The following is a 27,126-nucleotide window of genomic DNA, read 5'->3' on the forward strand; positions in this document are numbered from 1 at the left end:
CGCATGTCAAAGAAGGATTCCTTCCGGGCATCATCATGGCGTTAGTTGCCCATTTTGATCTAGATTTACATCAAATGGATGTGAAAACAACATTTCTCAATGGAGATTTGCATGAGTAGGTATACACGAAACAACTTGATGGGTTTATTTCAAGTAGCGGTGATTAGTTGGTTTGTAAACTTAAGAGATCCATTTATGGACTTAAGCAGGCGTCCCGACAGTGGTATTTAAGATTTCATGAGGTGATCTCTTCATTTGGTTCCGATGAAAATGCTATGGATTAGTGTATATACCACAAGGTCGTGTGTTATATGTAGATGATATTCTGTTTGCAACCAACGACTTAGGGTTGTTGCATGAGGTGAAAAGCTTTTTGTCTCAAAACTTTGATATGAAGGATATGGGTGAGGCATCTTATGTCATTGGGATTAAGATCTATAGGGATAGATCCCGACGTGTTTTGGGACTATCTCAAGAAGCCTATATAAACAAAGTGCTTGAGAGATTTAGGATGAAAGACTATTCACCAAGTGTTGCACCCATTGTTAAGGGTGACAAGTTCCATTTGAACCAATGTCCAGAGTTGGAAATTGAATAGGATCAAATGACAAACATTCCATATGCTTTCCGCAGTGGGAAGCTTAATGTATGCACAAGTCTGTATGAGAACTGACATTGCTTTTGCCATTGGAATATTAGGGAGATATCAAAGTAATCTCTATCTAGATCATTGGAGAGCTGCAAAGAAGGTCATGAGGTACCTTTAAGGAACAAAAGAGTTGATGCTTACATATAGGTATTCCGATATATTAAAGGTTATCGGATATTCGAACTCAGATTTTGCGGGTTGTGTCGATTCACGTAAATCAACATCTAGCAATGTATTTATGCTAGCTGGTGGGGCCATATGTTGGAGAAGTGCTAAGAAAACCTTGGTTGCTACTTCTACCATGGAAGTTGAGTTCGTATCCTGTGTTGAGGCTACTGTGCAGGGAATATGGTTGAGAAACTTAATTTATGGGCTTATAGTTGTTGAGTCTGTCTCTAGGCCAATGAAGTTATACTATTATAATATTGTTGCAGTGTTCTTTGCTAAGAATAATAAGAGTGGAAGTCAAAGTAAACACATCGACATTATGTACTTAGCAATAAGAGAGCACATTAAAGCTAAGGAAGTGTTCATAGAACACATAAAGACTGAGCAGATGATTGCTGATTTGTTGACAAAGGGCATGCCACCTAAAGCTTTTGAGGATCATGTTGTCCATTTGGGACTTCAGGAAGATTTATCTTCATGAAAGGTAATTATTATACATTTTGATGTGATGACTGTTATGTGGTTTGTTTCTCATTTCCGTTGTATACATTTCTGTTGAGATAACAAACATGTTGTTCGACCAGGAATAAACATTTGAGGTTTAATCATAAAGTTGGGTTTGTGCATGAAAAGAAAGATTGTATTGTGATAGATGGAAGGTACTGCCTAAGCCAAAGGTATCTACCGCTATGATTCATACAGTTTTATTTTTCTATTTAAACATTAAGAATTAAGATGTAATGGTGTTCGGGCAAAGTGAGAGAATGTATGATTTCATTTATTTAAATAAATAAATATTGAAGTTATCTTCTTCTTATATTCTTTTACTTTTTATTTTTTATTTTTTTATTTTTTATTTTTTTATAATTATGATGTGGCCCAAACATTTTTGTTAATTGCAACTTAGTTCAAGGTAACCGCATTGGTGGTTACTTGGATGTGTTTGATGAGAACATTGACTTTGCGGGGCTCATTATGGAACCTGCATTTTTTGAGAAATAAACTGCAAAGAGTTTACTATGATTTTCTGGTCCCCGGTTTTATTAGCAAGATTATTCTCGTCTCTCTATCATTGGCTTTGCTAAAGAAAACTAGAAGAACTGAAATTCTTCAACGTAGCAGACGACGATCTTCTTGGAGAGGAACTTGCAAACGACTTCCAGAAACACGTTTCCATGGTAGGAGGTAAGTACATTATCTTGTCTTCCGCATTTTTGAATCAAGAGCATGATAAATTAGGTTCTCGAGTTTCAATATTATGTAAAGTTTGATTACTCTGTTTGATTAGTAGAACTTACATGACAAGTATCCAACCAGATACCTATAATGGCTTCTTTGAGAGAGTTCAACAGAATTATAGAGGAGCTGCTAAGGGTTTTCTGGCGTTAGAGATTTAATGGATGAACTAAATCCGGATGGAGATGAGAAGGTTTGAATTACATCGATTTCCTAATCGATTTGCCTGTATCTCTGCCTGACATGGCAAAGATTTTTAGTTAGTTATAAAGCACAAGCGAATAGAAATCTTGAACTTATCAATCTTAGCCATGAACGTTTGGTACCCTAAGATTGGACTTTTGAATCCAAGCAAATTCTAAAAGTAGGTTTTTGATTAATCAATGGTTTATTTGAGACCACTGTTCTGTTTTTCCTTTGTTTTCGCGGTTCATTGCATTCATTTAAAAAACAGAGTAGTGTTTGACTTGGATTCTACCCTGTGCTTTTATTCCCGCAAGTTCAAAACATCGCAAAGTCAAAAATTGTCTGCAATTTTTTATTCTTGTTGCGACGACTCAAATTGACAAACACGCATGGGCAAACCTTATTTGTTATCCCAATTCCCAACTAACCCACCAAGGAAGAACAAGTATGCCTGACTTTGTCAACTGCAGGAACACATAATAACTCCGCTTATCGCTTTAACAAACATAGCCAGAAAAGCAAGAAGAAGAAGAAGAAGCTCCATATGGACACAAGAATGCCTTATGCCACAGTGATGCTCCTATTTCTTTCTTCTCTGCTTCTGGTGAGATACTGCACTGCACAATATGTCTATTCTTACCACAGCTGTGGATCAGGCAATTACACTGTCAATAGTGCATATGAAACTAACCTTAACCTCCTCCTCTCTTCTCTGGCCTCTAACGCCACAATTGATTCTGGCTTCTATAACACCACCATCGGCCAGGCTTCTGACGAAGTTTATGGTCTTTTTCTATGTAGAGGTGATGTTAGTACAGAAACCTGTAGTTCCTGTGTTCAAGAAGCCAAGGATGATCTCTCACAACGTTGTCCTACTGAGAAAGAGGCCATAATATGGTCTGATTTGTGTATGTTACGTTACTCGAATCGGTCTATATTCTCAACTATGGACAATAGTCTCTCTTATACTATGTGGAATACATATAATGTTTCAAACTCGGCCCAGTTTGATCAGGCATTGGGGGATCTGCTAGATGGTCTTGTAAGTACTGCTGCATCTGGATCATCTTCACTGAAGTATGCAGCTAATAAGACAACAGTTACAAGCCTTCAGACGATATACGGGCTAGTGCAGTGTACACCTGATTTATCTCAGTTTGATTGCAACAGATGCCTGGTTGGGGCTTTAGATACTATTTCAAAATGTTGTGATGGGGCCAGGAGGCAAGGTACGAGGGTTCTTACAGCCAGTTGTTCTGCAAGGTATGAGCTCAACGACGCTTTCTATCAAACATCGACTAGCCCAACTGTCCCACAAGGTACAGTTACATATTCATTTAGTAATTTGATTATTACTACTTAGATCTTGTTCGATCTACTCATTGCACACACAATATCTGGAAGCATCATTCGATTTCTCTATATTCCTGCAACCAGAAAATTTCAAGTTTTCATTCAGTCTTTATTCATGACCTTGGTGATATATGTTAACAGTTTTCAATTTATTGCAATCCACTATTGATTGGTGGACCAAATAGTCATATTTTCTGTTGGGAATAATCTACACATATGGTTTTTAAGAAGTTTTAGGGTTGTTAACATCTCAGGCATGCATAAGTTGAGATTATTTCCAAGTTTTATGCTAAGCTTAGTAATAAGTTAACCTATCCTGAACAAAAAATTACATATCGATCCTGTTGGCTTACGCATATATTCCTTCTTATGTTTTATGCAGATAAAGGGAGCAATTCATCTACTATTATCATTATTGTTGTTGTTGCTGTTGTTGTAGCAGTTGCAGCAGTTCTAATTATATTTTTCCTTTGCCTGCGTTCTCGAAAGAGAAAGCTGAAGCACACAATTGAAGGTAAGAAACCATGACAGTAGAGATTCATTTTGAAAATCTAATAATTCATTCAAACCTATTAAGTGTTTATCTATGTTTGTTATGGAAGTATTTACATGTTTGATATACATTTATTGTTTCCAGATGAAGCTCCTCAGGATGAGATAATAAGTGATGACTCCTTACAATTCAACTTTGATACAATAAGAGCCGCCACAAACGACTTCTCTGATGAAAATAAGCTTGGCCAAGGAGGATTTGGAGCTGTTTACAAGGTGTTGAGTCCTTGCCTTACCACTAGATATGCTACTTTCAGTATGTAGTGTTAAGTTACAAATAAATGAGTAATCTATATTCTTATTGATGAAATTTGCATCTTTGTATCTTCTCACTAAATTATATACTCAGGGCAAGCTTTTGGATGGACAAATAGTTGCTGTGAAGAGGCTCTCAAAAAATTCAGGACAGGGTGACATGGAATTTAAGAATGAGGTTACATTAGTGGCCAAGTTGCAACACAGGAATCTTGTTAGGCTCCTTGGTTTCTGCTTAAAAGGAGAGGAAAAACTGCTTATCTATGAATTTGTGCCAAATAGAAGTCTTGATCACTTTATTTTTGGTTTGTCTCTCTTCCTCATTCCTTGAACTTGATTATTTTGGAGGACCTCACATTTATGAGTAAAACACAATGCCTATTAGAAATTAATATTCTTGGTTGGAGAAAAATACCTCTTCAATTACAATCTTCCACCTATCTAGTAAGCATGAAGCATAATAATTTTATTGTTTTGTAATTGTCTGAAAAAAATAAGCCGTTATAGTTTTGCTGCTTTTTATTTTTGCATTGGTTGCATTTGATCAATAGATTCGATTATTAATTTGATACTTCTTTGGACCCTGCATATGTAGATCTTAGCGGGCGCTCTCAATTGGATTGGGAGAAACGTTACAAAATTATTGAGGGGATTGCACGAGGGCTTCTTTATCTTCATGAGGATTCTCGACTTAGGATTATTCACAGAGATCTAAAAGCTAGCAATATATTGTTAGATGAGGAGATGAATGCAAAAATTGCAGATTTTGGTATGGCAAGGCTGTTTGTAGTGGATCAAACTCAAGCCAATACTAGCAGGATTGTAGGAACATAGTAAGTTCAAGCTCTATGAATTCATAAATTTCACCAATGCTTAAGAAATCTTTTATGATCGATTTGAATAGAAGATAACTGAGTGAAAAAAATGAAGAGGGTGAAGCAAAATTAACCCCCCCAACCGTTTATTATCTATCACCAATGAGAAATTTATTTTATTTTTATTTCTAACTCAAGACAGTTGATTTATTTTGTATGTTACATTCAGTTCTTAGATCAACATGACATCTAAATGAAAGGAAAAAGTGGTACAATTTAAAAGTTAAATCGTACTCCAACTAAGCCACTGGTTATACTGTTATGCAATGCAGTGGATATATGGCGCCAGAGTACATGATGCATGGGCTATTCTCAGTTAAGACAGATGTGTATAGTTTTGGAGTCTTACTTCTAGAGATTGTAAGTGGTCAAAAAAACAGAAGTTTCAATCTATCATCAGAGCGCACTGAGGATCTTCTCAGCTATGTAAGTAGGAATTTTACTTCTCTTGAGCATGGTCTTAAGATGCTGGACTGAATTCCAAACTAAAAGGATCTGATCCTTCCATCTCCCTTTTATTTAACTTTATGACTTGGAAATTAATTTACATGACAAACCAGAAATAGGTCTCCCTTAATCCACTTTGACTAGCTAGTTCAGAACAATCTTGCTTCTTTAACTTGATGTTTGGTAGTACTAAGTTTTCTGAACCTTCATCCTTGACTGTTCTGCAAATTGATGATGGGTTGTTGTAGGCATGGAGAAATTGGAAGAACGGTACGGCTTTGGCACTAATGGATCCAACTGTGGGAGGAAATTGTCCTAAGTCTGATGTGATTAGATGCATCCACATTGCACTATTATGTGTTGCAGAAAATGTATCTGACAGACCAACAATGGCCTCTATCGTTCTCATGCTCAATAGCTACTCTGCAACTCTGCCATTGCCTTCACCACCAGCCTTTTTATCGAATAGTGAAGTATTGTTACTTGAACCTTCCATGGACTATGATTCAGTAACAAAATCAACCCACTCCAGAAATAATTCAGCATCAAAGTTGATGAATGAATTGTCTATTACAGATTTATCTGGTCGATAGTGTTGGTGGATGAAGCACATGCTTACAAGGTGTCTTGCGTTACTTAATTGAGTGCATTCCATTCTATTCATAGGTACATGTTTGTAGCCTCCTGCTTGTACTTTTTTTTTTTGGAGTTCCATTAAGCTCCTCCCCCTTCAACTCCCTTGCTGAACTACAACTTAGGTAGTTCAAACCAACCATTTACGTTGGAATTTGATATTAGTGGAAATATGTAAGATTAAGGATATCTATACCAAGGGATTATTATACCTAAGGTATATATATCTTTTCTCAGTACTTTGTGATGTAAATTTGTGTCTACTTTCTTTTGTAACATTATACCGAGAATTGGATTGAGCAGCCCATGATAAATGCTTTCAAGAGCTGGATTGCCAGGTTCAGCTGAATACCAAATAAACCCTCTTTGTGATGATTCTAAATTGATTCTTGTGATGAACAAAATAAAGAAATGAGAGAACAGACTTCATTATTCCAGCACTGGAAATAAAAAATAAAAATGCTTAACTTGAAATCCAAAATTTTCTTTTGAGTTCTTGATTATCTATCACCACAACTAGATCCTTGTGGTGCTAGGATTTGTTTCTCTACAGGTGCTTAACCATTAATACAAGTAAGGGCAGTACTCATTCATGAGAGATACGGAGGACCTGTTTTCCACTTCCGCCATCATAGAGGTTTACTAAGGCAGGTGGTCTGCTTTCAAGGCCTTCAAGAATGTTATCTAAACCAACCATATTCCCTTCTTTGATGTATTGCAGAGTCAAACCCAGAAACTTGGTGTAAGTAATACTCCATATAATTTTCAATTCCATAATTGATAGGGGAAAAATCCTTACTTGGATTCGCTTTCCTAAATTATAGAGTATCTGCAGCGGAAGTAAACTGGATCCACATCCTCGTTCCTCCACCAAAGCTCCATCGGTGTGATTCCCTAATCACTAGGAAAGGGAACAAGTTCCACAACCCAAATGCTGTGTGGAAAGGATGGTCAGGAGATCTAAAGCAAGGAACTCCTTTCCTGCGTTTCTAGGAGAGAGGGAGAGAGAGAGATGGGAGCCGGCTCTTTTTTGGAAAACTCACGCATGAATGAATCACTTACTATCTCGTACTCTCAAGTGATGCGGTGGTTACAAATATATAACCTATATTTTGTAACCACCCTAAAAGTGATTTTCCAGATTTGCCCTTGGGCATTTAATTTATTAATATAATTAATAAATCCCAACATCTCCCACTTGCACAAAGGCAAGTGTTAATCTCTCTATAATAGTGTGTCCTAGACACACATGTATATCCCAAATACACACATTCGATCTCTCTGCTATGTATCCTAGATACGCAGACCACTTGTGTCCCAGACACTAACATCCACAAGTCATACTGGCAAAATGGGTTGTGCGGCCGATGATATACCTGCACGCATGAACCCCAAACTAGAAACCTTCCCAGAAGGCCAGAATGGCACATCACTCAAAGAAACATATCAAATAAGCATTAGTATACCACAGTGTCCTAGGTTTATTCAAACGCACCAAACTAAAGGTATCTCGATCCCTCTGAGAGATCACCTTTTTGTCCTTAAAATGTTCACTACTGTAACACATATAGTTGGCGCCAACAAACACTTTTAGGGTGCAATTGAATCAAATCTTTCCTTTCGCCCCAGACCATCACTACACTTAGGATTGACTCCTTTCCTAGTAATCCCCCTTTAGGTCGAATCAATCATGACCATAGGTAACACCCCAAAGTAGCCACATCAACCCTACGTTTCATGATGTCGTCGAAAGTCACTAAGAACACTAACGGACCATAAAGTCCAGGACTCACACAATGAGAGGAGCAGGGATCCATCCTCTCATTTCCAATGATCGCTAAGCACACATAGTATGATATACGTGCTATGGTGGAGCATTTTGTACTCAATAGAATGTATGTCCCTCTCAACACCATACAAGTTTAGTCTAGTTGCAACCTCTTGCGCCTAACCCAAGTTTCTTTATTGTCGCCACCCTAGCACCACATAAAGTACTCGCACTTGGCTCCTATAGGCAGCATGAATAGTGGGAAAATTCATGTCGATTCTCTTCACAACACAAACTCATCTTGATTCCAAATCAAGGCGACATCATGATTATGAATTGAACTACACAAAGTCATTCACAATCCATCTCATCTCTGCTCACCTCCATTGCGCCAGAGGGGAATGCTCATGTGAGTGAGCCATTCTCTTGCCTATTGACATATCTCGTTTTATGCTAGAAGAACACAATCACACAACAAGTGAATAAAATAAATGCTTGAATGAACTCATATTACTTAATAATAAGAAAGTTTCAGTACAAAAGTAAGTCACAATCTACGCAAGCCCAAGGATTTTACATGAGACATAAAAACATCATTGACTATAGGTTTGGTAAGAGGGTTAGCTACCATCTGACTAGTAGAATGTGGTTAAGTACAACTTTCTTCCTTGATATAATGTCTCTAACAAAGTGATATCACAACTGTATATGTTTGGGCCTCCCATGATACTTGGGGTCCTTGACATAGCTAAGAGCTACCGTACTATCACAGTAGACAAGGGCAGCCTCTTTGTACGTCATCACAATTCTAGTATGTCGAAGGAATCTCCTCAACCAAACAGCCTCTTGAACTGCAGTTGAGCATGCCACATACTTTGCTTCCATGGTCGAGAGGGATATACAAGTCTGCTTCTTGCTACACCAGCAAATGGCCCCGCCATTCAGCAAGAAAGCATATCCAGAGGTTGATTTGCGCTCATCAATGTCTCCAACCTAGTCGACATTGCTATAGCCAATTAACCGCAAATTCGATCCTTGGTAACATAGCATGTAGTTACTCGTTCCTCTGAGATATCTCAATATCTTCTTGACTGCTTTCTAGATGCTCTATTTCTGGGTTTGATTGGTACCAACTAACCAAACCCACTGCATAACAAATATCCGGCCTAGTACACATCATAGTGTACATAAGGCTACCCTACTGCACTAGAATATGGAACTCTTTCCATCTTGGTTTTCTCCAATGGAGTCTTAGGATCCATATCAAGGCTCAAATGTAAACCCTTCTCCACTGGAGTATCAATTGGTTTGCAGTTGTGCATCTGGTATCTCGTCAAGACATTGTCAATATAGGTCTCCTGAGATAAACCCAATAATCTCTTTTACCTATTTCTGACAATCTTGACACCAAGCACATAACTTGCTTCACCCATGTCCTTCATATCAAATACGGAGGACAACCATTTCTTAATGGTTTCCAATATCTCCTTGCTATTGTTAGCCATAAGTATGTCATCTACGTACAATGTCAGAATGACATAATTACCATCAGATCTCTTGGTGTAAACACAGTGGTCTTCTTCAAGCATGGAAAAACCATTTTCCATCATAGCTTGGTGGAAGCACACATTCCACTATTTAGATGTTTGCTTTAAGCCATATATGGACTTCTTAAGCTTGCACACTTTGCACTCAAGTCCATTAGCTTCAAAGCCTTGAGGTTGATCCATATAGATCTCTTCCTCAAGTTCTCCATTGAGAAAAACTGTTTTTACATCCATCTGATAAAGCTCCAAGTCTAACTGAGCAACAATGGCTAGTTTGAGGCGGATTGAGGCAAACCTAACCACAGGGGAAAAGTTTCCTCATAATCAATGCCCTCTCGTTGGGTGTAGCCCTTAGCCACTAAACGAGCCATGAATCTCTCAATAGATCTGTTGGAATTTATTAATTTGATTAATAAATTAAATGCCCAAGGGCAATATTGGAAACTCACTATTAGGGCGGTTACAAAATAGGGTTATATATTTTGGTAACCACCGCATTAGTGAGATAAGCAACTGAGTGATTCATTAGCACGAGCGAATCTCTGAGAAACGGCGGCTCCATCTCTCTCTCCCTCTCTCTTAGAATCGCAGGCTTAGAAATTTTTCTTTCCTAGTTTTTTGATCTTCATTCCATTAATCCACGGCATTTGGGTTGTGGATATTATTCCCTTTCCCTGTGATTGTGGAATCTAGCCGGTAAATCTTTGGTGGTGGAACGAGAACGTGGATCTAGACTTCCGCTGCGAATACTTCAAGTAAGGGAAAGCGAATCCAGGTAAGGAATTTTTTCCCCATCAATTAATTGAATTGAATTACTTTTGATGAATTACCAACAAGATCCATACGCCTTTCTCTTGATCTTGAGAACCCACTTGTTCCCAATTGCCATTCGGCCTGACGTCAAGTCAAACAAGTCCCATACATGATTAACTTTCATCAACTCCAACTCTTCCTCTATTGTTGTAAACCATTCCTTTGAGCTTGACCCCGCAAGAGCTTCCTGCATGCTCTTCGGTTCATGCTCATCGACTGAAGTCATCTCACAGTCGATCTCTTCAGGAGTTACCATTGTAGGCTTCATCCTCTACGTCGAAACGTCGACAAGGAACTAGCTCACGCCCACTACGGTGCAAGTGAATGTCAGATTGCTCACCCTTTGAGGTAGCTATCACATCTGCAATCCCACTCCCATTAGGATCTTCTGGATAAACCCCAGGTTTATTATCCAGAATTTGAATCTCTGGAGTGACAAGACCACTATCTTGTATCTCAAAGAATTCTGATGATTCTTTGTTAACTCCTGAAAGAGATGGAAAATCATTCTCCAAGAATGTTGCATCCCTAGACTCGAGTTTCGTTCTCCTCTCACTCTCATCTAGTCCAATGAAGACATGGCCCTTTGAGGGTTCAGAATATCTCACAAAGATACACTTTTTTCCTCTGGGTCTAAGCTTTTCATATTGATGAGAAGTAGAGTGAACATATGCTGCACATCCCCATGTGCGCAAGTAACTCAAATTTGGCTTCCTTCCGGTCCACAACTCATATGGTGTGGAAGGAACCGATTTTGTTGGAACTCTGTTGAGGATATAGGCCACAGTCAGCAAAGCATCTCCCCAATAAGAGATGGGTAGATTTTCTTGCGCCATCATGGATCTCACCATGTCTAGCAAGGTTCTATTCCTCCTCCCAGTAACCCCATTTTGCTGCGGAGTCCCTGGAATAGTAAGTTGTCTAGATATCCCCTTTTCATCACACAACACTTTGAACATATTAGAGAGATACTCTTTACCTCTATCCGTTCTAAGAGTTTTAATATTTTTATCTAACTGATTCTCAACTAATTAAGCTCATGAATTTCTTAAAACATTCTAGAGCTTCTGACATATGAGAAATGTGACTATACCGTATATAGTCATCTATGAATATGATGAAATAAACCTGTCCATTTCTAGTATGCACATTCATGGGTCCACACACATCTGAATGGATAAGTTCTAAAGGAAGAGAGGCTCTCAAAGCCTTTTTAAATGATTTTCTAGTTGCTTTTCTTGCTAGACATGACTCACAGGATGGCAAATCAGATAGTGAACCTTGGCCTAAGAGACATTCTCTTGCCAACCTGTTCATTCTATCTAAGCCAATATGTCCTAGTCTAGCATGCCACAAATTAAAGTCAATACACACAATATTTTGGCAAACAAAAACATTACTAGGATTAGATAAATTATCAATTGTATCCAATACAATATAACCATTATGAAGAAAACCATAACCATAAACTGTATCACTTAGATACAAAACCAAAGATTTTTTTTCAAATACAACTCTAAAACCATGTCTTAAAAGATAAATAACAAAAACAAGATTCTGCCGAATGTCTGGAGCATACAGCACATCATGGAGTAACAGCGTCCGGCCACCTTGCAAAACTAATCTGCATGTGCCTATGCCATGAATCTCCACACTTGAGTTGTTCCCCATCGTTATTCTCCTGCTTCCTCTTGGAATACGACGGTATTCCACGAAGCTCAAGCGTTCCCTTGTTATGTGTTCTGTCGCACCTGAATCAAAAATCCACAAAGGATTTAGTTCAGCAAGCATAGTAGAACTTGTTTCATAACAAGATGAGGTATAACACACAGTACATACCTCCTGCTCAGTGCAATCATAAGCAAAATGACCAGGCTTTCGGCATATGAAGCAAATCAAAGATGATTTCTTTTTGCCAGCTCTAGCCCCCTTGAACGCTTGGGGCCACTCTTGTTCTGTTCCCACCCTGGTTACTTTGCTTGGACCGCTGAGGTTGAGCTTTCTCCCTCTTGCGCTTAGAGCCTGCACCCTTACTAGTGCTAGCTTCAACGACAAGTATTTCAGGGTGAGGGGCATCGGCCAACACCCGATCCTCCTCTAGCTCAAGGTGCTTGGCAGCTTGATCAAAAATCTTGACATCATTAGCATGAGTCAAGAAGATCTTCATATGCTCCCAAGTCTTCGGCAGTGACCTAATGACTGCAGAGACTTGCTCCTCATCAGTCTTTTGGTGCCCACATGCGCTCAACTCACTAATCATGTTAAACATGATGGTTATATGTTGCCTCATGGTGTGACCCTAGCGCATTTTATAACCGTCAAAGGTGAGTCCTAGCTGGTGGCCTCTTATGGTGGAAGTCCCTCCGTATTGGAACTTCACAGCCTCCCATAAAGACTTTGCAGTCCTATGCTTCTCAAACCGAAGCATCAGGTCATCCCTCATGGAGCTCAGGATTGTAATCCTAGCTACCAGATCTTTCCTCTTCCAGGCATTGTACGACTCAAGGTCCCTGCGATGCTGTGCAGTGGTACCTTCCTCAAGTGGCGACATGGTCTAGTTTATAGTTTCCAGAATATCCTGCTCTTCCTGGAGATATTGTACCTTTCGGTGCCAGAGGTCATAATTCCTCTCATTTAGCTTATCTCCTTTAGTGAGGTCAACAACTATGCTCTTTGCAGCAGCCATTTATTCTTTTGACTTTATATGCAAGGGTGAGTTCAACTATTCTAGCATAAAATACAATACAAGCAACAACAAATCTCACAAGGGTGAGACTTTATATGCAAGGGTGAGTTCAACTATTCTAGCATAAAACACAACACAAGCAACAACAAATCACACTAGCATAGTCAACCTATGGGATAAGCATTTGAACCAAAAGAGATGCTTACAACACAAGGGTGAGACTTTATATGCAAGGGTGAGTTCAACTATTCTAGCATAAAACACAACACAAGCAACAAATCACACTAGCATAGTCAACCTATGGGATAAGCATTTAAACCAAAAGAGATGCTAACAAACATTCAATCAAATTCTCATGCAAACCCACATAGACTTATATACTAGTTTCATTTTGTGTAAGAAACATGATTAATAGACCCATAATTAAAAACAATTTTAATAAAATAAAACATGTAATCATGTTAATGCTAAGAGGTGGTTTACACAGAACACTTTTACCTCATTAGCTCCCACTAGGCTCTATTAGGCCCTTAATGCCCAAACATAACACAGATTGTCGAGCCATTGGTGTCCAGTAAATTAGAAACACATTCTGAATTGGACAGACCAATATCCAAAAAAAAAAACTATTTCCCAGACGGATTGCCGTCTCCCAGACGGTCATCCATTTGCCTTTTGTGACCAGACGGAAATTCCATCTGGACCACTGTGATCAGACAGACCAATAAACGGACGTCCGTCTGGTCCACAGTGACCAAAAACGGTGTCATTTTTCATTTTTTTTCTTGAACGGATTTTTTTAAAAAACGGAAAATCACGTTTTTTTCTCCCAAATATTCATCCAAAAACACATGAAAAAAAAAAACAGCAATAAACATTGAACGAAAACATTCATCATGGATTATCAATCATGCAATTTTTTTCATAAGGGAAATCAAAAGATCCTCCCACTCGGATCCGAACCAAAACATAAGGGTTTTTAAAACCCTATCAATTCTCCCATGGATTTCCTATTAAACCCTGGATTCTCCACGGGTTAATATAAACCCCTTGATCCTCCCATTGGATCCATGTAATGAAAATAAACAATGGGGAGGAACCGAGAATCGTGGGAACCACGGCTCTGATGCCAATGTAGGTAATACTCCATATAATTTTCAATTCCATAATTGATAGGGGAAAGATCCTTACTTGGATTCACTTTCCTAAATTATAGAGTATCTGCAGCGGAAGTAAACTAGATCCATGTCATCATTCCTCCACCAAAGCTCCATCGGTGTGATTCCACAATCACTAGGAAAGGGAACAAGTTTCACAACCCAAATGCCGTGTGGAAAGGATGGTCAAGAGATCTAAAGCAAGGAACTCCTTTCTTGCATTTCTAGGAGAGAGGGAGAGAGAGAGAGAGATGGGAGGCCCCTCTTTTCTGAAAAACTCACGCACAAATGAATCACTTACTATCTCGTACTCTCAAGTGATGCGGTGGTTACAAATATATATAACCTATATTTTGTAACCGCCCTAAAAGTGATTTTCCAGTTTTGCCCTTGGGCATTTAATTTATTAATATAATTAATAAATCCCAACACTTGGGGTAGACGTGATAGTAATCAAAGACTAAGAAGCCTTCCATTTGAAGCCTCTTACCGGTAAACAAAGTTAAATTGTGAATTCCTTCAGCATGCTCAAGGTTGTGCTGAGAGATCATTCCTGCAACAGCAATGCGGCCATGGAGCCTCATGTTTAGAAGAACTGTATCAAGCATTTTACCTCCAACATTCTCAAAGTAGATGTCAATTCCTTCAGGGAAATACCTGCAAATTAACCAAAGCAAATTCTCAAACAACAACAACAACAACAACAACAATAAGCCTTTTCCATACTAAATGGGGTTGGCTACATGGATTCTTGCCCTCCAATCGGTTCTGTTCAAGGCCATGCTAGATACAAGGCCTAAGCTATACATATAACCAAAGCAAATTCTCAACATGTTAAAAATCTAGAAAGAGTATGCTCAAAGGTGTGTTGAAACTCAATGAACATTGACTTCAAGTAATTTAACTTTTCAAAGCAGCATCTAAATCGTCCTCCCTTTTATAATTGAAAGCTTCATCAAACCCAAACTTGTTCTTCAGTAAATCAACCTTAATTACAAAACCCAAAGTGAAAAACTGTGTCAATGATCGAATTTCCATAGAATGAATGGTAAGGAATCAAAGCCATAAAATATTTGCAAATTTATTATTAAATGACATCGCTACAAGTCAATCTTATCTCAACTAAATGGGATCAACTAGAGTGTTTAGTGAACGTCCACAGTACGAACGGAGGGGATGTCTTTTAAGGGTTGTCATACCTTTTCGTCGGACCTAGCACTTCCAACAACATAGCATCCCATCAGCTTAGCAAACTGTCCCACAACCTGTCCAACTGAACCAAACGCAGATGATACATACACGTACTCCCCTTTCTTCGGTGAAGAAACCAGCATAAGCGGTCATACCCGGCATACCTACACATAACCAACATGCATGAAACATTATAAAGTGTTAAGCAAAAATATACCAAGCCTTATTATGCTATCTATCCACTCTACAAAATGTCATCTTTTTTTTTTGGGGGGGGGGATTGCCTGTCTATGAAAGTTACGCAACATTCAAATGTGAAAATCGAACAACAAACATGAGTTTCCTTGTAGTGTCAGCGTTCGTGATTCGTCCCCTACTGGCATCCAAATATGAGAGAGACCCAAAATTCCTGTACAGTAGTAGAGAGGTACATCAGTGTTGAGAATCTTAAACATGGACTCTGTATTCTTAATGAGGCTGTACTCTTCCCATGTAGTTACTTACTCCCCACAAGAAATCACCTTCTTTGAAGCCTGGGTGATCGGAATCCAAACTTTACCTACTCCAAATCCACAAATAGGCTGAAACATACAAGAATAGGCTCACATCAGTTTACTGTTAACAAAGGAGATGTAGGATCTATAGATTTGATCAAACCCCCAACACCAATATCATTCAAATGGTGTAAGTTGAAATAAGATAAGTTTGAAGCTCGATTACCGTGCCAGGCTTGATTGTTTCTTCGTCTCCGATTGGCTTCACCATAAAAAATCTTGAAAAGGGCTCACAAGCTAAATAGATATTCTTCAGCAAAATGGCTTTGGAGCCTTGAGGTACCTTGAGATGGACTGTACCTTTGTTTAAAATCATGTCTGTCTCATTGAGAGTTCCATGTACATGGTCTCTCAAGAGAACCTGCTTGTTACTAACTTCTCCTTTCTCCATATTTACTTGAGTTCTCCAATGAAAAGCTAATCAAGCTCTCGATCTTTCAAGGCTCAAAAGTACATGTTGAAGTGTCAGTAAGAGAGAGAGAGAGAGAGAAGGGGGGGGGGGAGATGGAGAGAGAATGCTAGGTTATCAAACTGGGTATTGAGGAAAATTTTCAATTTTCACTGGAATCTCATTCCAAAGAGACATAATGCTCAAGGCAGGAAAAGCTAGTCAAAACCATTAAACCAAATATTTTTACGAAATAAAATTGGAAAATTTAATCACGGAAGGCAGCGATTACTTTATCTGTTAGGAGTGCTTCAGAATTATTTTCTGGCAAAGAAAGGTACCGAGAGAACCTAATTCACTACATTTTGTCTCAACTGAAACCTTTAAAATATAACATGAGTGGTTGACTGTCTCGGCCACCTTGGGGCTAACAAGTGTGGATTTAAAGATTTTAAATTAGAATAATTACTAATATTATCAGTATTATAGTCTAATTATCTATTGAATCCTATAGTTTATGAAATTATTTTTGTCCCCTCAGTTTGAAAGCATCGACCATCCTTCAGCAGAGTTAATAGAACATTCCACTTGGTTTTATTTGCATCCAACGGTTGGAATGTCAATGCTGTTTAATCAATTATAGTCTCCCATAACATCTTATATCACTTTGGCATATGGGGGCAGGTCATTCAAATTCTGAATTATTACTTGGTTATACCCAAGGTGCGCAAAATCGCCGAAATTTGGTGCTGGGCAAAATGAACCCAGCAGCGATATGTGATCCGACTTTCTCGGCGATATCTCGCTATAAATTGGAATAGGAGTGACCCCAATCATCAAGTTGATGTTCTTGAAGATCAAGTTGAAAATCAATCAGGTGCAATTCTCGATACGACCCCAAAAATTGCAATTCCATATATGACCCCAAAAATTGTGGTTGCTCCTATTCCTGTTCGCAGGTCTACTCGGATCACAGATTCTCCATCCAAATTCAAGAATTTCACCACGTATGATTTTGCCAGATATCCTATCAAGGAACATTTATGTTATGACAAGATATCTTCAGGATATCACCACATTTCTTTAGGCTATTGATGCTCACAAAGAGCCCACAAACTTCCTTGAAGTAGCAAAATCTCTTTCCATGAAAGGACTCCGTATGTTCGAAGTGAAGATCAACTTCTTGATATTTTTACAAAGGCATTACTTAAAGCTACTTTTCAACACATGATGCCCAAGTTGACCTCCTTTGATGTCTTTGCCCCAACATGGAGGGTAAGTGTTAGCATGGGTGAAGTCAATATGGCAACAAAGATAAAATTTCATTCTATTGAAACCAATATGGGAACAAAGATAGGATCCTAGTGTAATCCAACCAACATGGAAATAAAGATAAAATTCCACTGTAATCCTATCCCTCACCCTTTGGTTTCCTCTCCCTTTCTCACTCGTTGTATTCATTTCTATTTAAAGGGAATAAACTCTCCGCTAGAAGCAATTAGAATGGGGGATTCATTTTTGTAGATGTATGTTTTCCTCTTTGGGTGACCGGACCACGTTATACTATGTGTTCCTTTTATTTTATTTTTACTTTGATTGCTTTTCAAAAACTTTCAAGGTATTAAAAATGTCAGTCTTCGATCCAAAAAATGCCAAGTTTATGTTCAAACCATGAAAGCCTTTGGCATTTATGGCTCAAAGGGTGCTTTCTAAGTCAAGTCCAAAATAAAACTTATTGTAGTTTGATACGGTACGTATTACGGTAGACTGTTGTCCAACATTTGAAATGAAAGCCTATTTCAACAATATGTTGAAAATGATATTTATCATATATTCATACATTTATACGTAAACATGCTTAAATGAAAAACTTATTTTCATATTCTCAAAATTTCTTTATGGCATAAAAGGGTTTTCAAAATGGGTTGAAAGTGATATATCATTATATATGTATTATTATATCAATTTTTTTCCTATAATATTGTTATATCAATTATCAAAAGTGCATCATTGTTCATAAACAGTTCTAGTATACATGTTGTGATTCATGCAGAAAAAATGAGATTACTAATTATTTGATGCATTAGGAGATGCAAATAATAAATTCCCATGATATATACTTCAGATGGAGACAATAATTAAAAGAAAAATCTAAAAAAAATTTGTGAACCTTTTCGTTAATTAACTAAATGTCTTTCTATTGGCGTGCACCTCACTTCTTCCCAATATGAAAAGAGAGAATCCACTAAGCGTACTTATTTAGTTTGACCATACTTTTCCAATTGCATTCCTTTCATTTATGCATAATCCGTAAAAGCAGTGAGTTTAGATTCCTTCTACATTCATATGTTCATATGAGTGCATACTTATGAGCCAATCAGTTGGCATTTTTCTTGAGTTTGGATTTTGTCTCCATCTAGAAAAGAAATTTCTAACTCAAAGTTGAATTTTTGACAAGTATCCAATCTCAAATCAGGATCTTTTTTGATAATTGTGATTTACTATTAAGTTGGATTTTAGTTAATTTAAAAAACAAAATAAATCTTGGTTTGAGATTGGATACATCTCTAGAATTCAACAACATATGTTGAAAAATTTCTTCTTTATGTGAGTAGACGATTTGAATTATTCTTTTCTATTTACAAATAATGAGAGATATTTACCTTGAAACTTTCTTCCTTGAAATCAATTAGGTCTTTTCTTAGACAGGTAGAGCTGAGGAGAAATTATTCTCCCGGCATGATCCTTGACAACTTCCTGATGGCTATCAGTTCCCATTCCAAATGACCACAACCATATGTCGTGTCTTTCTTTCTCTTTTCAATTACGACCGAAGAAAACAAAACCTTGTTCTCGTCCACAGTCCTCTTCTTATGTATAATCTAGCCCACAACGTATCCAAAGCTTTTGAATTGACAAAACGTCGCCATTAGAAAGCCTCTCCAGCTCCAAAGTAGCTCATCTTCAACATCTGCAAGAGATGATCTATACAAGAGACCTAGGGTTACTACTGATCATACTTCTTTCTTTTATACTCTGCATCACTTCCCAGCCAGTGAAATTCAGCTGTGAAGATGCTTCACAGCTTACTCGCACCACAAACAGCATCTCATTTCTTGCAAACCTCGATGCTCTCCTCCTTTCTATGAACACAAACGCAGCATCTAGTACCAGTACCGGATATTACAACACTGCCATCGGCAATTCTCCAGACCAGATCTATGGTTCCTACTTATGTAGAGGCGATATCACATCTCAAGAATGTCAACAGTGCGTGATGAATGGCACTAGAGATATCAAACCAACTTGTCCAAACAACACTCATGCAATAGTTTGGTATGATACCTGTATGGTGAGGTACTCAAACCAATCCATCGTCACAAGTGCAGAGCAGCAAAACCCAGTCATCTATGATTATAGTATGTTGAACGTTACCCAGTTGAATCAGTATAACCAGACACTGTCAAATTTATTGCTTGGGCTTGATTCACAAATTTCTTATGGTTCTTCTACTCCAAAGTACTATGGAACAAATCAAGTGACTTATTATACAGGAAATGACACTATCTATGCCCTATTGCAGTGCACTCCTGATATAACACCAGACGACTGTTATGGTTGCCTAAGTGGGGGTATCAAATATGATATTCCAAAGATAATCTATCCAAGATATGGTGGGAGAATTCTCAAACCATGTTGTAATCTAAGGTTTGAGTTCAATGATCATTTCTATCAATTACCTTCAACTGCTCAGTCTACGACTCCAACAGTCACAAATGGTATGTATTTCTCTTTCATGGTTTTGCAAATACGGAAATTTTTGTGTAAACCCACAATAGTGAATCACCAGGTGACTTTGATACTTCATTTTCTACTCCTATTAATCAATTTCTTTTCTAAAATTTGAATTTTTTTTTTTTTTGGTTCTACCCAAAAGTAGGAATTGATTATTTTCAAGTGTAATTTGATTTTAACGGCAGGTAAAGGGAGCAACTCAACCGTAATTATCATTGTTGTTGTTGTTGTTGGGACAACTATTGCAATTTCTGTGATCTCATTCCTCTATCTACGTCTTCGGAAAAAGAAGCATAATCTCATTGTTGAAGGTAAGAAAGTTGGACTAAAACCTTCTTTCTTGTTTTGTTTTGCCACTTTGTTTTTAATTCAGGGGAATTTCTATTTCTCCCTTAACGTACTTCATTGATTTTTATTTCCTTCTCAAAAGATTTACTTCTAAGAGTGAAAAGGGGAAAAAAAAAAATTAAAAAGTCAATAAGCCAGTATAACTGATTTAAAAGAAGGATAGAAAGGGTAATTTGAAAATTTTAAAATATCAAAATAGAAAGAAGAGTAAAAATTCGCCTTTGAGAGGAGAATAAAGATAATTAGAAAAAGAAAAAAAGAAAAAAAAAAGAGAATGAATACAAGAAAGAGATTAAAAAAATTCCTTAAATTTATCATAACTATGAATTTTCATTTTTATTTTTTGGTTGTTAATCGTAATTAGCTGCCCGGTAGGAGTTCAACTCAATCCATGCCACGACCTTCGGCTGGGCGAAAGAGGTGATGGGGCAACAATTTCAATTAGGCATCCAACTTCTTTTTCTGGCCAAATTTAGGCATCCAATTTCAATCTTGCTAAATGTCATTTGCCACGAATATTCTTCTTCTTCTCTACTTTTTTGTTTTTGTGTACAAAAACGCTTTTATGTATAGGAAAATTGGAGGATGAGAATATTACATATGCCGCCGGCAAGGGTTGAACCCACGATCTCTCCACTGAGAAGTCAGGTTATTCTCTTTTTCTGTTTTTCATGCATATACGTTCCCAATTATGGTAAAACCGTTAGTTAAAAGGGGGAAAAGATTATTCTGCCCTGGATTGTCAAAATTACTATTATGTCCATGTATATGTCTTCTAGCTGAGAAGGCTATTATATCCTTCAATTTATCCTGCTTCAACTCCTTTCTCTTGGTTTCCATTTCTCGATTTTGCTTAAATACTATAGAACTCACCTACTAAAAGAACAAGAGCAACAATAATGCTAAGAACCCATCAGTCAAAAACCCAGCAAGATAAGTCATGCTTGTATGATTTCTTAATCCTTGAAATACCCTTACGTCTTGTGAATTAATCTTCTTCCTGTTGGAACAAAACCTTCAAAATAATCTAAACTCGTTTCATCGTCTTCTTCTCACCTAGAACACCTGTAACTCAAAACATCGAATGATGCTGCTTTCAGCGGTTGCTGTTCTTCTACTGTTCAGATTTCATCCTCCCTTTCTTTCCCTTTTTATTTGATTTACTTCTATTGCTGTTTGGTTTATTCCTCCATCGGTGTATGTTGGGAATGAAACGATGTATTTCCATACCCTTCATGTTAGGCCTGCAAGATATACTTGTGGATCCTTCATTCAAGACCCAATGAGCCTTAGGTTTGGGCTTAACCTGTCTCTCTTAAGTCCTAACTGATGAGATCTGAAACTCTGGTCGATGATAGTTGTAAGTCTTGCAAGGGGCTTTTGTAGAGTAATATCAACAGAGGGATTTCTGGAACCAACCCGGTGCACAAATCCCTTACCATGTCTTAGGAGTAACATGGTAAGCTCCAATTACCTTTACCAGCAGAAATGGGGCTAAAGCGCACCACCCATAGAGAAAAAAAGAAGGTAAAGGAGGACAAGAAAGAAAAAAGACTAAAAACCCTAGATTCATCGTCTTACTGTTGTAGTTGAGCTCAAGGATTTCAAAGGTCATGGAGCCCCAGATAACTTGAGTTTCTATCAGAGGAAGGGAGGTTGAGGTCGAAGTTCGTGAGAGACAACATTGAGATACCACCTTTTTTTAATTCTTATTAAGGAAAAATGGTATACTCACAAGAAAATAGAGGTAGTTTAGGGATTAGAAAAATATATAATCTATGATTTAACATAACGAAAATACTAAATAGTTGTTGTAATCACAATACTCCTTTTGAGCTGAAAGGTGCCTATTTCCACTATTCTGATAATAAACATGAAAATTCGATCGAGATGTAGTTATTTGATTGAACTACGCAAGAATTTTTCGATATTTCCGATTGAATCCTCTTGTTCCTGAATCTTCCATAGGAAGAAATTGCTATCCCCTTCCTCCACAAAGAAAGGTTTATAAGGTACTTTCTTGTGCAATATGGGTTCTAATTGTGTCTTCAAAGGCTGTGGGTGAAAGGGTAAGGTCACCTCTCTTTGTGAGGATACTTTTCAGTTCAACTCCATTCAAGAAGGTACCTGTTCAGGTGACCTCCCTATGTCCCAAGTCCCAAGTCATATAGAAATATTAATATTAATATATATCTATTAACCATGGTAGGGTCACAATAGGGTTTAGGCTCGGTTTGAGCCAGACAGGGTTCAAACCTTAACCCCAATTAATATTACATAAGCCCTTACTATATATAAACAATATAATCAGATCCTCTCAACCTGATGTGGGACTAAATGAAACCATAGGATAAAAGACACAATTAATAAAAAAATATATAAAATAATATTAATTAAGTTTTAAACATATTTAAACACATTTTGGGGGTATTCTACGCTAACGGGTAAATTTTTTCGATCTTTGCTTTTCACAGTATATTATGAGGTATTTTTTTAAAACTTTCTGAATAAAAAATTATGGGCAAATTATTTGACTTGATGAGCCAAGTCCACCCATTAAATTTTTTTTTCTCCGCTGAATGGTCATTTGTATTAATATAACAAAAAAAAAAAAATGTTTACACAACTTAGGGAACCACTATTACTCATCCCGCAATAACATTTGTATCCCATACACCCAAACTCACCGAAACCTTATAGTGGACACAGTGTACACTCAAAAGGAGCACTAGGGGCAGAACTGAAATCTGGATTCACCTCCTACCTCCCATCTCAGAGCAAGCGAAGTCAGCGGTGGTCATTGAGCATTTACACCTGAACATTGCTCCCTTCTTGCTAATTTTGCTAAAATTTCTCTTGTTGGATTATTCTTCCTATGACAATTAGTCATTTTCCAATCCTTGCCTTGCAAATATGGTAGAACACCTCTCAATCTTTGTTAAATCCACCATGAGAATTTTTTTTGGAGTAGCACCACTGGTGCATTTGAATCATTTTCAATTCAAACCTTTTGGAACTCCTGTTGCTTTACCCATTCTAAGCCAGAAATGAAGGCTTCAATTTTAGCTTCAAAATGAATACACATCCCCAAATAAACTTGGAAGGACTCTATTACATTGGCAGCCTCATCACGAAAAATACATTTAGCCCCTGCATGCCCTGGGTTCCCTATAGAGCACCCAGCTATGTTGAATTTTACCCACATCTGAAGAGAAATCCAATGTATTTCTTGTGAAGTGGGAGACTCAGATATTTTCAGTGAGATCCCCATCTATTTTGTTTGAACAATCATCTGAGAACTCATGCTACCCAAGGTCATGAAAGACCTGGTGCATCACCCACTTAGCCCGCTCATCTTGTGTTTGTTCCACCCATTCGATTAATCCAAATTAATGGAGAAATATTCTACTTGTATCCACCCGAAGGTTGTCAATCCAAAAATGCTGAACCAAACGAAACCGAATGAAACAAATTGATTTGCTTCAAAATATATAATTTTTTCCCTCAGTTTGGTTTAGTTTGATTGCTGAAGCCATCAATTTGAAATGAACCATATAAACTCTATTTCTTAAAATATTTAAACAAATTAGAAAACCTATAATGTTTTGAGAATTATCAGCAAAGGGTTTCTTTTAATTACACAAATCGATTTAAAAACCCAAAAATGAAGCAAATACCAATTGAACCAAAACCAAAGTATGCTTTTTCAGTTATGGCTTGGCTCGGTTCATTTTTTATTCTACGTATATCGGATCCATCCAAACACGTTGGTGGTAAGAAGTCATGCTAATATGTTTCTAGAATTAACATTATATTTTCTGTTCAGATGAAGACAATCACACTGAAACTATAAGTGTCGACTCCTTACAATTCAACCTTGATAGAATAAAAGCTGCCACAGCCAACTTCTCTGATGAAAATAAGCTTGGACATGGAGGATTTGGATTTGTTTACAAGGTAGCATATGTTTGCATTACCCTTATATTTAACCTTTCGATGTACAGTGTTTGGTTTGTAGCACTCAAAAATGATTTAAATTCAACATACATGAAATTGGATTCTATTTTGATGTATTTTGATATTATTTTTGCAGGGTATCCTTGATGATGGACAAGTAGTGGCTGTGAAGAGGCTATCGAAAAATTCTGGACAGGGTGACATAGAATTTAAGAATGAAGTTATATTAATGGCCAAGTTACAACACAGGAATCTTGTTAGGCTTCTTGGTTTCTGCTTAAAAGGAGAAGAAAAGCTGCTCATCTATGAATACGTGCCAAACACGAGTCTTGATCACTTTATATTCGGTTTGATTCTAATCTTACTTTCTTCAAACTTAAATAATTTAAAATTATTCAAATGAAAAAACCTAATATGAAGTTTTCAAATACACACATCCACCAATCTAGAGCCTTGAAACATTATTATGTGATATTCTAGTGGTTACATTTGCAAGTTCTATTATGCTGAGAAGATATTGCACGATGATACTTATTTTAAATTGATGCTTTTTTTGGGATCATGTGTGTGTAGATCCAATCAAACGCTCACAATTGAATTGGGAAGAACGCTATAAAATCATTGAAGGGATAGCTCGAGGGCTCGTATATCTTCATGAAGATTCTCGACTCAAGATTATTCATCGAGATTTAAAAGCTAGCAATGTTTTATTAGACGATGACATGACTCCAAAAATTGCAGATTTTGGCATGGCAAGACTTGTTGTAGTTGACCAAACTCAAGCTAATACTAGCAGGGTTGTGGGAACATAGTAAGTTCAATCTCATACTAAGCAAGTATAATCTTAATCTTTCCAATTATCCTCTATCTTGAAACTAAACATACTGAGATTCACTACAGTGGTTATATGGCGCCGGAGTACATAATGCATGGGCAATTCTCAGCTAAGACAGATGTGTTTAGTTTTGGAGTCTTACTTCTAGAGATCGTGAGTGGCCAAAAAAATTGTAAGTTCGATCAATCAGGGAGCACTGAGGAGGGCCTTCTCAGCTATGTAAGTAGGAAACTCATTATCATTAAACATACAAAATGTTGATTAATTCTCTTAGGTTTTTTCTTTTTCCTTTTTTCTTAACCTTAATATCAGCTGGGTCTCCAGGAAGCTAGCCCTTGGTATTTTTTTTTTCTTCTTAATCTCCAAGTAAAAATGTGTATATTGATATCCTGTTGTAGGCTTGGAGAAAATGGAAGGAGGGTACACCTGCGGCATTGATAGATCCAACTTTGAAAGAAAAATGTTCTATATCTGAAGTGATTAGGTGCATTCATATTGGATTACTGTGTGTTCAAGAAAATGTATCACACAGACCATCCATGGCTTCTGTTCTTCTCATGCTCAATAGTTTCTCAACATCTCTTCCAGTGCCTTCGGCATCAGCCTTTGTAATGAATGATGAAATCGAGTTTGGTGAATCCACCATGGAGTATGATTCAGGGGTAACAAGATCAAGTCAATACATGAGACATTCATCAGCAAATTCAATAAATACAATGTCTATTACTAGGGTATCTGCACGATAGTTATGGATGAAGGAAGATCATTACCACAAAGTGTTTGATATCTCTTGACTTGCTTGACTTACAAGGCTTAATTTCAGTTACTTGTTTGCAAGGGATGAGCAGCTAGATTTCCTGTGTTGTGTAATGCTCAAGAGTACTTTACCTAGGGGTGCAAATGGATAACTGAAATCCGCTTCTGAATTTGCACTTGCATCCATTTAGGAGTACCCGAATCCATCTAGCTATTAATAGGATGCGAATATGGTATACTCCTTTCTTATCGGTTATTATCCATCCAATAAATTATCTGATTAAGTTACTTATTTAGACTTGTCTTTCTCATTTTTATAGATCTTTTACTTGAGAGTTGTGACTATTTTTCTAGATTCTCTACTAAAATAACTATCAATGTTACGAAACTCTTAAATTTCAAACCTAAACCTTTCAAATAAAATTGTAGAAATGTCAATAGGTAGTCAAAAACTTGTGTGCAATATGTATTCCTATATATTTGGAAGAATCTACTTAAGAAAATAACTAGTAGAATATCATCAAAATACGACTGAATCCTTCCGAAAACCTATAGGATATTGTGTGTAGGGAAAAATGCTTTTTTTGGTGGCAGGGGTAGCTAGGCCCAGTCGACCCAGTGAACAGCACACGACAACAAACCTAACTCGATCATAACTTCTTCATTTGAAGTTCGATTACTCCGAAATTCAAAGGGGAGTTTCCCAAAAACATACTAAGACTATCTAGGAAGGTCTAACCACCAAACATGGTAAAAAAAAATAGTTTTAATTTGATTCAAACTAGGGTTTTCAGAGAAAACAGTTCGTGGATTCTACGGAGAGGCTAGAGAAAATGAGGATTCACTGTAGGGAAAGAAAGAAGAGTATTGGAAATGATCCATCAAATAAAAGAAAATCAAGGTTCTCAAATGGGATACCTTTTCTTGAAGGTAACCCAAAAATTTCCTTAACAATAAACCTAGGGTAGATTCACAAA

General features: G+C 37.4%; 2 protein-coding genes and 1 pseudogene across 2 annotated transcripts; 2 read left to right on the forward strand and 1 right to left on the reverse strand.

Annotated features, from left to right (window-relative positions):
* Positions 1–2,764: 2,764 nt before the first annotated feature.
* LOC149005424 (cysteine-rich receptor-like protein kinase 10) lies at positions 2,765–6,634 on the forward strand. Its single transcript, XM_089167990.1, has 7 exons — positions 2,765–3,558; positions 3,975–4,106; positions 4,230–4,360; positions 4,494–4,704; positions 4,995–5,232; positions 5,547–5,700; positions 5,970–6,634. The coding sequence occupies exons 1-7, from the start codon at positions 2,784–2,786 to the stop codon at positions 6,312–6,314; spliced, it is 1,986 nt and encodes a 661-aa protein (XP_089024116.1). The 5' UTR covers positions 2,765–2,783; the 3' UTR covers positions 6,315–6,634.
* A 306-nt stretch (positions 6,635–6,940) lies between these two features.
* LOC149005425 (2-alkenal reductase (NADP(+)-dependent)-like) lies at positions 6,941–16,461 on the reverse strand (annotated as a pseudogene).
* Positions 16,462–19,438: 2,977 nt separating this feature from the next.
* Positions 19,439–26,139, forward strand: LOC149005426 (cysteine-rich receptor-like protein kinase 25). The gene is made up of 7 exons (XM_089135895.1): positions 19,439–20,237; positions 20,439–20,564; positions 24,428–24,558; positions 24,695–24,905; positions 25,132–25,369; positions 25,459–25,612; positions 25,792–26,139. Exons 1-7 carry the CDS (start codon positions 19,439–19,441, stop codon positions 26,137–26,139), a joined length of 2,007 nt encoding a protein of 668 aa, XP_088992021.1.
* The last annotated feature ends 987 nt before the right edge of the window (positions 26,140–27,126 follow it).

Source organism: Hakea prostrata, chromosome 9 (assembly GCF_041222555.1).
Source record: "Hakea prostrata isolate BN-2017 chromosome 9, UWA_Hpros_2, whole genome shotgun sequence".
NCBI classification, from domain to species: Eukaryota; Viridiplantae; Streptophyta; class Magnoliopsida; order Proteales; family Proteaceae; genus Hakea; species Hakea prostrata.